At 35.7% G+C, this 17,870-nt stretch overlaps 1 protein-coding gene across 2 annotated transcripts in view; it reads right to left on the bottom strand.

Moving 5' to 3' along the window:
• Positions 1 to 17,870, bottom strand: part of wb (wing blister) — a 409,502-nt gene that overhangs the window by 289,168 nt on the left and 102,464 nt on the right. For both annotated transcript variants that reach the window (XM_065229029.1, XM_065229030.1), the window contains exons 3-4: positions 4,289 to 4,469; positions 3,959 to 4,124 (exon numbers count right to left, since the gene is read on the bottom strand). In XM_065229029.1, coding sequence (XP_065085101.1) covers positions 3,959 to 4,124; positions 4,289 to 4,469 — 347 coding nt within the window. The remainder of the gene's footprint in view (positions 1 to 3,958; positions 4,125 to 4,288; positions 4,470 to 17,870) is intronic.

Genomic DNA, 17,870 nt, shown 5'->3' on the forward strand with positions numbered 1-17,870 from the left:
CGGTATAAGGAAACATTGACGACGATTCGGAAGCCTCAAGCCAATCGTCGGACTGGAACTGCCGACCGGAAACTGCGTGGTAAGATTTTGAAGACGATTAAGGGGAATCCCAATCTGTCGGACCGTGATTTGGCCAGAAATTTCGGTGCTGCCCATAGTACCGTGAGGTGAACTCGACTCCGGGAAGGAATCAAGTCGTATCGAGCTAGCAAACAGCCAAATCGGACCATAAAACAGAATAGTGTGGCCAAAATCCGTGCGCGGAAGCTATACGACCAGGTGCTGACCAAGTTCGACGGGTGTCTTCTGATGGACGATGAAACCTATGTCAAGGCTGACTTCGGGCAAATCCCAGGTCAAAAATTTTACTTGGCAACGGCTCGGGGGGATGTTCCAGCCAAATTTAAATTTGTTTTTGCCGACAAATTTGCACGAAAATTTATGATTTGGCAGGGCATTTGCAGCTGTGGCAAAAAAACGAAAGTTTTCGTTACAAATAAGACAATGACGTCGGAACTATACCAAAAAAAGTGTCTCCAAAAACGAATTTTGTTTTGGCCAGATTTGGCTAGCAGTCATTACAGCAAAGTCGTTCAAGAATGGTATGCAGAGAAAGGGGTCCAGTTTGTTCCGAAAAACCTTAACCCACCCAACTGCCCCCAGTTCCGCCCTATTGAGAAATACTGGGCAATCATGAAGAGTAGACTCAAGGCAAAGGGAAAGGTTGTCAAAGACATCAATCGGATGAAGACCTGGTGGAATAAGATAGCTAAAACGATGGACGAAGAAGGTGTGCGCCGCCTAATGAGCCGTGTTACAGGAAAAAATCGAGAATTTCTTCGAAACCGTGACGAATAATTTTATCCGTATTTTTTCTTAAAAGTATGAAGAAAACGCTACATTTGTAAAAAAAAAGATCTTGAATTCAATAATAAATAACTGAAATACAGGCAATTGTTTTTGTTCCAATTCTATCTGAAGCAAGCTTTAGTTCAATTTTTTTTGTACGGCCTTATGTGCGTATGTGCGGGAGAATTATTTTCAGTGAAGACCACTGAGCTTCAGGGAAGTTCCATTAATATCAGGAAATCTGCAAAAAAAACTTGACAGTAAACCTTGGGGCAATTCATCGGCTCCGCAAAGCTACAGCAAATGAGCCTGGAAAAATAAACGCATTATTTAAAAAAAAGCTTGGAGCGGTTCTGAAAACGTCAGGGCAGTTCCATGAATATTTGAAAAAAAAGGCACCCATTTACTTAAAAAAATGCAGTAACTTTCAAGGAGTTTCGAGGAAATATAAGATATTCCAAAAATTTCAGGAATGTTCCGAAATCGTCAGAAACATTGTAGGGTTATCAGTGGAGTTTAAAGAATATCAGAAAAATTGCCAAAACATTAGGAAATAAAAGCAATTTCAAATAAGTACCGTAAACATCAGGAAAGGTCAGACAACTTCAGGTAAAATAAAAGATTTGAGGGAAAGAAACAAGAGTTCCAAAGATGTTTCCAAAACTTCAGGTAAATTACGGGAAATTGTGGGAACATGTAAAAAATACAGAGAAATTCAGGGAAATCTACAGAACTTCGCGAAGTGCGGAGATCTTTTGGGAAGTTCTAATAACATCAGAAAAGAACGTTAAACATGAATGTCTTGAATTTTGAGGGGTTTTAAGATGGGGAAGAATTGGTTTCGATAATTTAAGGGTAGTTCCAATAACTTCAGAAAAATTTCGAGAACTTCATTGAAAATCTAAGAACTACATTTATTATTTTGTTTCTATTTCAGGAAAATAGTTGATAGCTGTGCATGATGAGACAAACTTACTTGATGTTGTTTTCACATTTTTCATGATCAATGTTTGTAGTTTTATCACATAATATTAAAGTAGATGCCAATTGATAGTGGATAGCGTTGTTATCTCAAAATTGGCGAAAATCCATCAAAACATGCGATTATAGGCAGTATATATGTCAGTCCATTCGGTACCTCATAGACAGCAATTTAGGATTAATCCCTGCCTCTTAGGTGGAGTGATACAACCTGCAACGATCGAGAACTGTTCTGGACACACTATTGCAACTGTTGGGATTGGAGGATTGTTAATTAGACACTTAATTAAGATAGATTCAGAAAACTCTACGACCCCTTATAAGAATCGCAGGGAGTGTTGTTAGTAGGGAGGGTAATACTGAAGGTGGTTGAACATTTTGATTTTGTTATACACCACTCAATTGATTCAAAATCAAGTCCTGATCGTTATTTAAAATTTAGATTCGGTTTGCCCTATAAAGTTTATATGGGAATTACTCTGAGAAAAGTAAACTTTTGGTTCTCAAGTCGATAACATTCTGAAATGATCAATCGGCTGTTTTTAGGGATACGAACTGTCAAAGCCAGAGTCAATCCAGCAGCACCTTTGTTGACTGCGTTGGCAGTGTTGCTAGAAATCACCTAGGCATAGGTTGATAAGGCAGTTTGATTTGAATCCGCCCCTCTCTTATACTATACCGTCTCTAACTTTTCCCATAGTAATTCCCATATAAACTTCGAAAGGCCAGTGCAGTATTTGATTGCAACCAAATGAGCTCAACTTTTAAGAGAATGTTTAGGACCTGATTTAGAATCAATTGAGTGGGGTGGAGCAAAATCGATGTTATGAATCACCCTAATAGGATACGTTTGGCAAGCGTTATTGGCAATTTATCAAGGTTACAAATGTGGACAGTCTAGGGATTGAACCCTTGACATTTTGCTCGCTGAGCAGAAACTCGGAAAACTAAGCCACCGAACCCGTATAACGTGTCCGACTGCTCATATTGATTCTAACAATGACTGCCAGCAGACAACATCTACCAAATGATCATAACGTTAGTTGTCTGAATATGAGAACAAACACCAGTTATTTTTAAATACAAAATCATAGCAACTTTGACAATGAATGGCAACGACAATAACAGAAGAAACAAAATTAAAACTGTGAATCCATTGCCTGATTCCATTCCATTTAACAGCCAACCATTGAAACTGAAAATTTATGTCATCGCTTAAGCACATCAAAGCCCATGTTCAACCTCGGGTTTCGTGTTATGCGCACCTTGGAGATACGGTGACGTGCAACTGACGTAGATGATCAGAATACCTGACATCATCAGAATCCGAAGGGTGTTGATCCAAACTGACATTCATCCAGCCCATCTTCCCACCATCATCGTCATCCAAATCGACTATGATGCACAGAAGAAACCTAATCGACACCTCCACCTACATAAGCCGCCGTCGTCCGCCGGTCTAATCCCTAATCCAATCAAAGCTGCAGCCCTCAAAACCGGCTATCCGTCACTAATATTGTGTTTATGCTGCGGCGACCTCCGTTGGATACCGAAAATGTACACCAACACACAAAGACGACGGCCGGCGGGTGAAAAGAGAAAAAACGATTAAGATAAGTGAGAATAAGAAGACGATAAACAGATGCACCCACCCAGTATCATTCTTTACGAAGTCGTTTGGATACTGCATCCCAACGATCACTGATGTGCATTGCCGGCGCTGCGTAGCAAAAGAGAAACACCGAAAACGGGGAAATTCTTGGAAGATACTTTGGACCAGATTCCTAACCAGGCCGAAGGTGCGTGGACAAATAAACACACATCGTCCGTCCCGACTCGATGTTGTTAGAGAAGCGCAAGCAAGAAGCATAACCTATTAGAGAAGGTGTCTAATACCCGCTTGACAGCGTTAATAATGCCTTTGGATGGCGACGGTTTTTTCGGCAGGCAGTTATATCTTTCTGACATTGATTTTACATTTTCTTGACTCTTTGTTAAGAGCTGCGATGATGTTAGGAAGGTAAATAGCCATTTCTAATCAGAAGATAAAGCATTTTGCTTCTTGGGAAGCTATCGTCCGTCTGGTCGAAAGAAGCTGAAAAGTATATGCAAGATCAAAGAAACTCACCTGTCCCAAATCGAGCGAAATGGTTACACGATCATTCTTGCTCGACTTCTGCATCGTCGGACTCTGCCACCAGCTATTCGTCCCATCGACAATGTTCGTAATGGGATGTCGTTTCTCCAGATCCGGATTGTTGGCATCGCATATGCCACACTGCGAAGATCGCGATCTGTGCCCATCGGGAGAACATGGAAACCACACACCGAAAAGAAACACAATTAAGATCGGAGATTAAATATTTGGTCAGAGCACTTTCGACACCCGTCAGTACTCCACTAAGTGAAGGGAGAGGTGAGAAGTGTCGTTGCATATATCGGAAGCTAAAAGCGTTACCTGTGTGGGTCCTGCAGGCGACAGTATTCCTCCTTGCCATGTTGACCACAGGTTGCATTCACCGAAATTGTCGCCCACATTGCAACGTTGAAAAACGATGGCCACAATCCGGTTGCCTTCTGGAAGCCATGCTCGAAATCAACCGCAGAAGATGATGTGAGCCCGGATAACAGTTTGAGATCTGGAATAAAAAAAAGATCGGCCAGGGATAATGGGTCAGGGAAGTTTCATTTTTAAATGTGATGCAAAAACATGTCTTTCAAGTAATAATTACAACAAGCCTTCACTGCACTAACCACCTCTAGCTCCACCACGGTCAATTAATAACAAAACAAATCTTACAAGTCATGGGACACTTTACAAGAAAATGTACCATAAATTTAAACACTAACAACACCACATGGACCGTGCCATCTAACCAAGATAAATTAATGGATGCGACCTGCTGAAGTCATGTTCCCAACGTAAACCATATCCAGGGTTGCTTCCACTCACTTGCTATAAAAAAATGATTTTCTGAATTTTGAAATCATTCGATGTTATAATGATATTTTGTACTTGTTAGATACAAGAAGCGGATGAAAGACAAGTGTTTGACTCATAAAACCTGTCAATTTCACTAACAGAGTGTTACAATAAGCGATTTTATGATTCGTGAGCGTTCACTCAGAGTGAGCGCTCGCGAGTCGTAAAATCGCTGATTGTGACTATCTGAAAGCGAATTTGATAGGTTTCTTGTGTCAAACACTTGCCTTTCAACCTCTTCTTGTATCTAACAAGTACAAAATATGATTATAGCATCTAATGATTTCAAAATTCAGAAAAAACATGTTTTTATAGCAAGTGAGTGGAAGCAAGCCTGACCATATCGCCTTGATCTTGTTTCCGTTTTGGGGAGGTCTTCTCCACACCTCCTTTGTATGTATTCACCACCAACCGGGTGTCAACAACAACCGCGGCAACACGCGAGTCAAGCACGTGAAAACTTACAATTTTATTCAAATTACGTGCCGCGGCTTGCCCTCGTAGGGAATAAATCGAAATTGATGAACCCTAATAAACTAAATCCCTCCACCAAACGAATTCTCACTCTCAGCCCAATGATGATGATGCGATCCCTAACGAAACGATGCGACAAAGCCAACGCAACAGCGACCTTCCAACATTTGATCTAGCTAGACATCCTACACTTAATGGGATGCTAGACAGTGCCCTATTTAGTTGTTGTATCTACCTCTGAGAAAACTCAGTGAATGAAAAAAAAATAGGTGAGGACACATGCCGCTCTAGACATAAAGCATAAGAGCATTTCTAGCTCAAATCGTTAAAAAAAATGTCAATTTTGTCTCGACCCCTTCTGATTTGAATGAAACATTGCTCACGTGTTCGCTGCTACTAATGGTTGCATTTTTCATTTAAATATGATTTTTTCCTCCAGAGTAACTTTTGAAAAGGGCGTATAAAAAAATTGATTATTTTTTTTTTCAAAAAATCATAACTTGAAAACTATTGATCTGATCAAAACGGCATATGAGAAGAAGTTTTAGGTAGTTAAATTATCTTTGCTGAAAAAAATACACTGAAAGAAAAAACTTCGTAAATTAGTATTTAAAAAACGTAAACGATGATTATCTCAAAACACCCCCCCTTCGATCTTTATAATTTTTTTTTTCAAGAAAATTGATGAAATACACTTAAATTTCGTGAAAAGTGTATGCTGGTAACTTCCTTAAAAAAAAATCTATAATTTTTTAAATTTTTGTTGATTTTTACAAGTTGATGAAAATGCATATTTTTTTGAAAAATAACAATTTATTTGGATTCTACGCATAATTTTCGATAACTTTGCGTGTAAAAACTTTTTTCCTAAGTCCAGCCGTTCTCAAGTTAATGCAAATTAAAAAAATATAATTATAACAATTTTCAACATTTTAGGCCATTTTCAAATGTTCGTCGAGATGTCCAGCAACGAGATTTTATTTCATGATTGTATATTAAAAAACAAACAATTCATTCTCAGATATGGTAGCTGTCAGACTTACCCGTTTCTATCTAGAGGCAGCGGAAGAGAAGCACGTTGATGTGGTCAAATGAAAGATTTGTTGAGATAAGAAACAGTATATATTTATTATTTTATTTTACAACTCATATTATTTGAATACATTGAATAATTTGGGTGCATCGTTTTAATTAGAGAATATTTTTACTGCAATTTGGTTGTTTGAAACTGGAATATAGCAATGATATTTTCGAGTTCCAGGAATTGGTTTCACTTTCTTAAAAATTGGATCAAATTCCGTGTCAGCCTTTTTGTATTCTTCCGTAGAAACATAACAAAATGACATTTTTGTTTGAAGATCTTCTTTACGACTATTTGCCCAGTCGTACAGTTGTTTAGGGTTCGTTATAGGGTGCTCGTGTTGCTTAGCTAAACTTGCTCTGGTTGCCATTCTCTTAAGGGTACCGCCAATCGCATCACAAGGACCTTTGCCGTGTGAAGTTGCAAAAAAATGCCATTCCATTTCTACATTATGCTTATCTTTAAATCCACAAAGGCTAGCAAATTTTTTATGTTTTTGTATTGTGATGCTGCTCTATCTAACATAAAAATACACTTTTGGACTGTTATTTGCGACTTTAAAAATTCTAATAATTTTGAGATAAACAACTGAACTGCTACTGTGTCATGCTTTGAAATTGATTTAGGTAGAGGTTTACAACACTTGAAATTGTTATCCATCGTAAAAAACTACTTGCTTTTTAACTTGAAACGCTAAGAGAGATGAACTGAATGGAACAGGTGAAGATCGTCCCAATATATATATATATATACAATATATACAATACAATATATACAATATATATATATATATACAATGTTGACATTATACCTATCTTCATTAGGTACAATTGATTATAGCAAACTTTTTTAAGTGTGAGTGTAAGAAGCCTCCACGTGGTGCCTTTTTATGTAGTTGTGATATCGCGGGATGAGCTCTTAAGGCACAATATGGTATACGTCAGAGAAGTACCTAGAGAATTTATCTCAATTACAGGTTTAATAACATATTTGTTTACCTGTTTATGTTTTGAGCCTCTGTTATGACATACACAATTCTATCCAGGTATACAACTAATAGAGGACAGAAAAAAGGCACATGAGTGGGTTTGTTGATTATTTGGGTATATATGAGAGTATTTACTTATAAACTTGTTTCTTTTCCGCTGCGTCTAAATAGAAACGGGTAAGTCTGACAGCTACCATATTTGAGAATGAATTGTCTGTTTTTTGATATATATTCATGGAAAAACATCTCGTTGCTGGACATCACGACTAACATTTGAAAATGGCCCAAAATGTAGAAAATTATTATAATTATTTTTTTTTAAATTGCATTAACTTGAGAACGGCTGGACTTAGGAAAAAAGTTTTTATATGCAATGTTTTTGAAAATTATGCGTAGAATCCAAATAAATTACTATTTTACTAAAAAATATGCAATTTCACCAACTTGTAAAAACCAACAAAAATTTCAAAAATTATAATTTTTTTTTTTAAGAAAGTTACCAGCATACACTTTTCACCAAATATTAGGGCATTTTTTCAGTTTTCTTGAAAAAAAAAATTATAAAGATCGAAGGGGGGGTGTTTTGAGATAATCATGGTTTTACATTTTTTAAATACTAATTTACTAAGTTTTTCTTTCAGTGTATTTTTTTCAGCAAAGATAATTTAACTACCTAAAACTTTTTCTCATATGCCATTTTGATCAGATCAATAGTTTTCAAGTTATGATTTTTTGAAAAAAAATAATCCATTTTTTTATACGCCCTGTTCAAAAGTTACTCTGGAGGAAAAAATCATATTTAAATGAAAAATGCAACCATTAGTAGCAGCGAACACGTGAGAAATGTTTCATTCAAATCGGAAACACTCATGACCAACCGGTTTGCGTTTTGGGCTGGAAATGCTCATAATTCAATTATACGTACTTTCGTCAAATTTACGACTAGGTTTACACAATAAATAACACTAATGAGCTTTTCAGAGATTCTGCCTTTTTATGTATTGACTCTACTCTCCTCCCAAGAGAAGAATTCCTGCTGTCTCACGTGCTCACTGGATTTACGAGCTTATATGGCAGTTAGAGAGGAGAACTGTGGTTTATTTTAAATTAATGGAAAAATATGTTATGTATGCTATCGGGTTACTTGCCTCGCGGATAATCAAACTAATCAAAATTAATGGTCGATAAGTCAGGCTATGCTGGGAGCGAAAAATTTAGTAAACCAGAGCTGAACAGCCAACACAAGTCTTACTACCTATTACGGACAAGTAAAAGTGATATCTACTTAGAATCCTCAAGTATACAATAAGCTCTATCTTTATATTAGCCTGACGTAGGATAGATGTGAAGTAGTAAAAAAGTACTTTCATAAAATAAATATATCAAAATACTTCCATCTCTCTGATAAAGCAACGTTTTTTTTTTTAAATAGGACTACGTCTTTCTTTACGATACTGGGGGTCACATTACGAAATCGAAATGAGGCATGTAAAGAAAATCAGGGAAGTTTTCAAACGCATATTTCTCAAAACCATAAATGAGAAAAATGTCATGCAATATGTCATTCGACGGAGAATGTATCCAGTAATTTTTGGTGTATAGTACAAATAGTAAAAATAGTTAAATAAGAAATATAACGAACAAAAAAGGAATATTTCTCGAACTAATGTGAAGAGCGCATCCGTCCGCTCTTCAGATTAGTTCGCAAAATGAATATATGTTCTCTCGCATGGACAGAAGAACATGACGGCTACGTTCGTGAATGCATAGTGTGTTTTCAAAAAATGAAAGAAAAAGATTCAACGTTTATTTTTCTTTATAACTATAATAAACAAAAGCATTCTTGCTCGTGAAATTGTATCTAAAAAAAATAATTACTCAAATATGGGTATTATTCAAGTAGCAGCTGTCATCCATAACTGAAGTTTTTATACCTTCTAACATATCTGATTTCGTCGTACTTCTAAAGCACAACGTTTTGGCTGTATCCCATAGGAACGTATTTCTCACTTTTAGGACCACCATTAAATTATGGACAGAAGTAAATAAATGAGCTAATTATCATTTCATATAATGAGAATCCTGCCCAGAACATGTGAAAAATAACGTAAAAATATTATTGTGACATCGGCGTGAAGGAATTCAAGAAAAAAAAAAAAAAAAAAAATTAGTATTGATTTTCCACCAGAAAAACTTAAAACTCCAACTCACTCATCTGGTCGTATCTCAAAAACCCTTGGAAACACATCAAGTAGAAGAGTTAACAAAAATGTGGTGAAAATTTGAGCCCAAAATATTAAGAAATAAAAATCCCACCCATGGTGTAAATAGGTAATTTTTTGACAATTTGGATACCTGCAGGTAATCAGCCTGTTTACTGTAGTTACTATAAAAAAAAAAACAAAATTTGGGTACAATTTTAATAGTCTACATTAAAAAACCTTCAAATTGACGTTCTAAGATTAAGAATAGCTTATTTGGTTGAGGAGTAATCTCTTATGAAAGTTGAAATTTTTAAAAATCTCGAAGATCCAGGGTTATAGCCCAGTTGGAACAGGGCAGTTAAGAGCAATATAAAAAAAAATGTATTTGTTCAGAATGCCAAAATAAGCGTTTTGGCCAATTTTGGCTCAAATCGGTGACATCGACCCCCACTTTTTAATAGTCTGTACTAGCAATGGGTGATCTTGGATCGAAACACAAAAGATCGATTTTTTGAATCGATATCAAACACGACAAAAATCGACTGGATCGATCCTTTTCATTCGATTTTTGTTTCGATCCAAAAAAAAATCAGTACATTTGCATTTGCAATTTAATATCGATTTGTACCTGGAGTTTTCTGCTCACACTTGGGCAGTTAAAATTGTGTCTGAGCCGATCTATAGTACCGAAAGAGTATACGATGATTGCACACATCTGTCCCCCCACCAAAACCAACCGGAGGCCTGTGGGATATTCATAAAGGTAAAGAAAGTTATTAATCTACATATGTACAAACATTCACTTCTTATGACATATTTCTGCTGTCAGAACTGGATCGCCATGGGGCATATCGGCAGAATTACAAAATTTCTAACATCAGCCTGTTTTCCCACGTTCCGTCGATCTTTGATGGGAGATGATCCGTAGTGTATATCACCATGTACACTCTATTTCTCGAGACCATTTATCAAGAATGGTAACAAGTATTCTATCAGAGAGACTATTCTTCCAATCTGCTTTCTTGGGATCCCTTTCGGATGAGTTTTGGGATATCTGAATCAAGTACTTTCCGTACTTACACTCCGACCATCTAATCGTTTTGTTTCATATGTAAATATTCTGGTTTTTAAATCGTTTATTTAATACCAATGAAACGAATATTATAACCTGTTAAATCAGTTACCTAATCAAGAATCCTGAGCAAAAACTTCCACATGTCAAATTAAATCAAAATAGTCATTTACTATATACTTATGTAGACCATCCGTTAAAGAGTTCGATCCGCGGTACATGGTAAAGACCGTAAAGCATGGAGGTGGTAGCTTCATGGTTTGAGGCTGTTTTCATGGTATGGAGTAGGTCCCATTTTCCGTATTAACTCCATCATGACCAGTTTTGAATACAAAGAAATCATAGAGGAGGTTAAGCTCTTTTTACAGAAGAGAACATGCCTCTTATTGGTATTTTCAGCAAGACAACGATCCGAAACACACTTCAATGTATGTAAAGGAATGATTTCGTGCAAACAAAGTGTAAGTTATTTCAAGGCCAATCTCCTGACATCAACTTCATCGAAAATTTATGGAACGATCTTAAAAGAAAGTTATCTGGTCAAGTATTTTCAAATAAGGATCAACTATGAACAACAGTTCAAAAAGAGTGGTGTGCTATACCAAAGAAAACTTGTCAGTGCTTGGTTGAGTCAATGCCAAGAAGATTGAACAAGGTTCTACTAAATAATGGAAGGCACAGCGGTTACTAAGTTTCTATTAAGACTTATACGATTATTTCAAGCTTTCTGTACTATAGTTTTATGCAACACCTATTTCACTGACCAGGCATATATTAATTATGATTCTAATGAGTGAGTCATTTGATGTTTTAACTTTGAGTTTTCTTGTGCAATTACTGAATTTTTATTAAACAATCAATTGCTTAACTTTAAAGTCGAATAAAATGAAGTTGAATAAACATAACCTAAAATTTCGCATTTATTTTGCCAACACCTATTTTAATGACCAGCATGACTATGTTACACTCACAACATTCACTGCGTACGTTCTACACAATTTATTTCTAAATGATATCATTCATCACACTAAATGACTATTATAGGTGAAATGTCACAAAAAGATAGCTTATGTAACGTATTATCAACTCTAGACTGAACTTGGCTTAATGTACACAAACTTTCCTACGATCCGTTATATTTGAAACATTCTTGTGCCATTTTGAAAAATGAATCGATTCAAAAGATCGATTCAAAATGATTGATTAAATTGGTGAATTGATTGTTTTCATTTCAAATTAATCGATTCACTAAGATCGATTCTTGTCTCAAGATCGCCCAATGCTATTCTGTACCAACTTGAGCTAAAATGACCCATATTTGCTATGGAACATTTTAATTTTTTATAGACCGTTTCATCTTTTAGAGCTTTCATTTTGAAGCTTCTTTAGTCACTATCAGACTATCAGATAATGAAATCGCACAAAAATATGCTGCTGCTCGCAGTACCGTTCGAAGAATTCGTTTGCGAGCAGGATATCGTTCTTATCGAGCTAGCAAGCAACCAAACAGAACGTTGAAGCAAAGTTTCGTCACCAAAACTCGAGCTCGGAAATTCTACCAGCAGGTTTTGACGAAGTACCAAGGATGCCTGCTCATCGACGATAAAACCTACGTCACAATGGATTTCGGACAGCTTCCTGGCCAAAAATTCTACATGGCGACGGCACGAGGAGATGTTCCTGCAAAGTTTACGTTTGCTTTTATGGACAAATTTGCCAAAACACTGATGATTTGGCAAGGGATATGCAGCTGCGGAGCAAAGACCAAAGTGTTTGTGACGAACAAGACGATGGACTCAAAGTTGTACAAGGAATAATGCATCAAAAACCGCGTACTACCTTTCATTAAAGCCCATAAAGGTCCCGTGAAGTTTTAGCCGGATTTGGCGAGTTGCCACTACAGCCGGGAAGTCATCTAGTGGTACCGCGATAATAATGTAGATTTCATCGATAAAAACAAAAGTCCGCCCAACTGCCCGCAGTTCCGGCCCATCGAGAGATTTTGGGCAATAATGAAGCCGAAGCTTAAGAAAAGTTGAAAAAACGGCTCGGGATGCGATTCAGATGACCAAAATGTGGAACAAATGTGCCAAGGAAGTTGACCCCGGAGGTGTGCAGCGTTTGATGGGAGGAAGAAAGAAGAAAGAACGAATTTTCATTAGAAAAGAAGAGAAATGATTTGTATTGATATTTTTTCTTAAAAGAACAGTGAATTACCTTTGTTTTGATAAATTGACCTTATTTGTACGTCAATCCGTTACCGAGATATAGATAATTTTATTATTCCGGATTCTCAATGGACATAGCTTTAGGCTTTCTCATAAGCTTTTTAGAAGCTTTTTTAGAAGCTTTTCAAATGAACATTTAGAAATATTTTCGAAACTTTTTTAAAAGTTTTCACAAAAACTTTTAAGAACCTTTTAGAAGATTTTTACGAGCTTTTTAGAAGCTTTTATAAAAAAAATTACAAGTTTTTCTAGAAGCTATTTTAGAAGCTATTTTAGAAGGTTTTTTATGAGCTGTTTTATAAGCTTTATTATAAGCCTTTATGGATGCTTTTCAAGAAGAATTTGCTGTAGCTTTTTTTAAAAGCTTTAGAAGCTTTCATAAGCTTTTTAGAAGGATTTTCAAAGCTTTTTAGATGTTTTTAAAAGAATTTCAGAAGCTCTTTCAGAATATACGCTTTTCATACGCTTTTCTGAAGCTTTATTATAACATTTTATAGAAGCGTTTTAAGAAGCTTTTTTAGACACATACCTGTCGCTCCACTGCTCTAAAAAACACTAGCAGGACAAATTATCTGAATAACTACGCAACAAAAAATAGATTGCATACTCCATAAGATCTACTGATGCATCTCCAGATCTACCATATAAATTGACCACTTTAAGTCTGATATTTGACATTGGTGCACAGCACGGAAAACAAGATCGACGAAAAACAAACCAAAGGAAAAAAAACAATATTGAATAAAGAATTTCAGAGTTGGGAGAAAATGTTATACTAATATCAACATGAAGCTTTAGTGCGGTAATTTATAAGCTAGAGAAAGTTTTGAAGAGGATAGATTGATAGTTCCGCTAGAGTACGACAATGTGAAAATTTAACAGAGGTTGAAATTGAACGAAGGGCCATTAATGCGACAGTACTATTGAAACACGTACTTCTCTACTTTACGCATACATTGATGGATGAGGGTATTTGAGGTATGTCCTGTAGATTTAAGGACATACCTCAGCACTGTGTTGCCAGCACAAAATTGAAGTTCGGAAGCCATACTTCCAACTTGCGAACCTACTTCCGACTTTTCGGATATCATAATTATAACATTGATGTCTAGCGTAATATTTGAAAAGGGCCTATTATATTTTGTAAACAAAACATGTAAGGTAGCTTTCGCTCAAACCGATGTACATCCACAAATGCAAACACACTATCGCGAAGGGGAGAATTTCCCCAACAAATGTTTACAAACGTTGATAGACCCTTTTCACGCGAGATTTTATTGTTTATTATGATAAACTTGACAGTTCATTTGTTGTATATATATAAAGATTGCTAAAGTATGATTGTGTCAGTGATTTGTTTTCATCAGGAAAATTTTCCGCTATTCAATTTTTTTCTCGATGAAAACAATTTCCGTATACGTATACGTGACGTAGTGGGCGTACGATAAACGTCAGCAATCTCTATGTAATGTATGTAAGGTAGCCACCATCCCTTCGAAGATCATGTCTTGTATAAAGCTCCACTTAATAGCAGGAACCGATAGCTAATTGATAACAAATGAATATCCTAATGTGGTATGATACCAGATTTTGGTATGCGTGTGGTATAAAACCTTGTTTTGAAATTATTCAGTTATCGAAATATTTTGTAAAACATCAAATGAATACCAAAATAACAAAATGTGTTCTTTCAGTTTTTAGACAATAACACCTAAAAGAGCTATTGAATTGGTATTAGAAGACCTTCAAAACAACAAACTATGGTATTCTTGCATCTAAAAAAAGCGTCTGTTATCCGTTTTTTATTGTAATAACTAAATTATTTATTAGTTCGTTATTCGTAGAATATCTTTTAGGTATTATTTTTGGTATTTTACCTCTTATGTCAGCCTCACTAATATCATATTTAGGTTGCCAGTTATGCTATTTGCATACCTGAATTTGATATTAATAAGTTATTTTTTCCTGCTCGGGTACCGCTGTATGAAGGGCCAAAAACGGAAGGGTGGACCCGTAAGCAGAGACACTTACATGAAATCCACTGGAATTTAGGAATCTCCTTCCAACGATACGATTCAACAAATCGAATAACGCAATTCGCAATACTAATTAAGCTTCCTACAGGATGATTGATAAACTTGACAGTTCATTTGTTGTTCAGAAAGTCCCAACGGAAATTAATTCATCAGCGAGGTATAAATAATTTTTATCTTAATGCACAATAATAATTTTGAAAACGACAACTCTCATATTATTCATGAATCATGGTCATAAAAATGCAAAAATCTACCCAAATAAGTCAAAATGACCTAGACTTTTTTCCCAAACTGGCAAGAAAATTCCAATAAAAGCCATAAAGTCACCAAAATAGTCTTGAAATTAAATGAAATAAAATTCCAAAACAGGCTCAAAAACTCTAAATCACAAAAAAGCAGTGAAACGTTGAAATACGATTTCGGATGAAGTAAGTTTTAGTTTAACCAAATTTCAATGCTTCTATGGTTGTAAATTTGTTTTATTTTCGCCGAAAATTTTATTAATTTGAAATTCAAGTCATTTTAACCAGGTTGCAATTGTAGCTCTATTTTTATTATCACAATTTAATTTAAAATACAAAAAAATGTTACACAATATTTAAAAATATTTGAACATGTTTTCCGCGTATCTGCGATTCACACGAGGGCTGCCCGCAACTCTTAGCATGAGAACCACTGATTTAATAGCTCGTTCATATATCAAATTATTAAACTATTTAAACTATCAAATTGTTTTATCTTATCTACCTATAATGATTCAGAATTGTAAGCACCAGTGCCAGGTACTACTCCATGGTATAATTTATAACTAGCCCGCTTCATGGGCATGGCTATCGGGAAGTACAAAGGTGCAATATGAGCAGTGGGCAGAGAAAGTCTTCCATATATGGCACAATTCTCACGGAGGGATACAACCAAAGCACACGCGTTGCAATTAACACCTAACATACCTACAATCTAATGTTTTAAGCACTAAGCTTAAGGGACTTCCTTTCACACCACATCTAACACTACTTACACATACACCTAAGCAGCTAACTATTTTAATAATTCTTTCTTTTCCTGAACGTCGTAAAACATGCTAAACTTTTATGATCTGCTTTACACAGAAGATAGACACGTACGTAGTCGTCTTCAACCGTAAATCTCTCACGAAAAGTGTCAACCTTCTGTACATAAATGGAACAACATTGTTGTGTGCCCCATATGATCCCATTCCGCTTGTTCTTGATCGTCACTAAAGCGAGTTATTTAACGGTAGTGTACCCAACTAAAATTTAATTTAAAATCTTCATTAAAATGAAAAAAAAGATTTGTAACTACTTCACTTATACCGAAGTCACGCGTCGAAGGCGGTCATAAATGTTGTCCAATATTATAGTATCAAAATTATCCCATTAGTATTCCGTTAATGCAACCATCTGCTCTACCGTGGGAAAGTGAAGCGGACTCAGCCCAGAGTTCATATTTCCTCAAAAAAAATGAATGGATGGACTAAAAGGTGCTAATGTGTATACCTCGATGCCCCTGGTTGGTTAATATCGAGTTCACGCTTGTGAAATATGATGTGTCCAATGCTTCAGAAGCACCGATAAGACACAGAAATTCAATTAAAGGCTGATGCAATATACTCATGGAAGTTGAAAAACGTAGGGACTAAAGAGGTATGGGTAAGATGGTAACTTAACCTTTCAAATTTTGGCATCATCATGTAGTTTGAAAGTGAACTGGTTTGTTTTATCAATGAAAAACAACTCTATTCTAAAGGAAAAAAAATCACGCCAAGCTTTCAAATCACGTAGAATCAAAGCCTTTATGATCCATTTGTATTCAAATTCAACAACCAACACTGAATAAACAGGATTAGGTTCTGAATTCGCAATAAGGGGCTATTTCATGTATTGTCACAAAAACAAACCCTTCCCCGAGCAGGAGAAAATAACTAATGAATACCTAATTCTGACCTGATACCAAAATATGGTATTGACCAGCATGGCATAAGAGGTAAAATACCAAATAATAATACCAAAAAAATATATGCAAAATACTTTGTAAGTAACAAAAGTTGATACTTGGATACCAAAAGAATACCTGTGTGGTATTGTTTTGGTATTGAATTATCATAATTTGGTATTGGAATGGTATTGTGGGAACATTTTTTTTTTGGTATTATTTTTTGGTATTTTACCTCTTATGTCAGGCTCATCCATGCCAATTTGAGGTATCGAGATATTCGTTCCTACTCGGGAAAATATACATCACCCCTAAGTAGATCATCTATACGTGACAAGAATAATTGTTTGCGTTTTCAGATCACAATCAAAACTTCATCAGCTCATAGATTTATGTAAAAAAAAAATCAATTGATATGCACTGTACGTATGGCGCTAGTGATACCCGAGCAGGAAAAAAAACTCATTTATACCAAATTCAGGTATGAAAATAGCATAACTGACAACCTAAATATGGTATTAGCAAAGAGGTAACTCTATACATTAAAACTGCCTGTAATCCCATATCAGCCCCATATGGAAATAGTAGGCATTGAGAAAATGGCAGTAGAAGTGCAAATTCCATGTAAATATTTAAAAAATCATAGTAAACTAATCGATAATTTTGACGTAGACTACGTCTTACGGGAAGGTACTGGGGGTAAATCGAAAATCTAAAATTGCAACCGTCACGAAAAGGTGTAATTTTTTGAACGCTATAAGCTTTGTCATTTATAGATGAATTTAAAATCCGAATATACAAATCGATAGGAAATACCTTTCGTAAGCTGTCGCAATAAACTTTTTTTAAATTTTTCTTAAAAAGTTGTTTTAAAAATGGACAAATAAAAAGTGATAATTTTATCACGGTTTTCATGAAAAAAACGATCTCTCCAAACCCAGTCCTCATAATCAAGTACAATTTGGTTGAACATCGTGCTGCTTGAATCAGAAAAGTTATAAAACAGCGCTGCTTTTGTGCC

The sequence above is a fragment of the Ochlerotatus camptorhynchus genome, unplaced genomic scaffold, assembly GCF_037179485.1.
Source record: "Ochlerotatus camptorhynchus isolate MF236.1 unplaced genomic scaffold, CSIRO-AGI_Acam_v1.1 ptg000306l, whole genome shotgun sequence".
NCBI lineage: Eukaryota > Metazoa > Arthropoda > Insecta > Diptera > Culicidae > Ochlerotatus > Ochlerotatus camptorhynchus.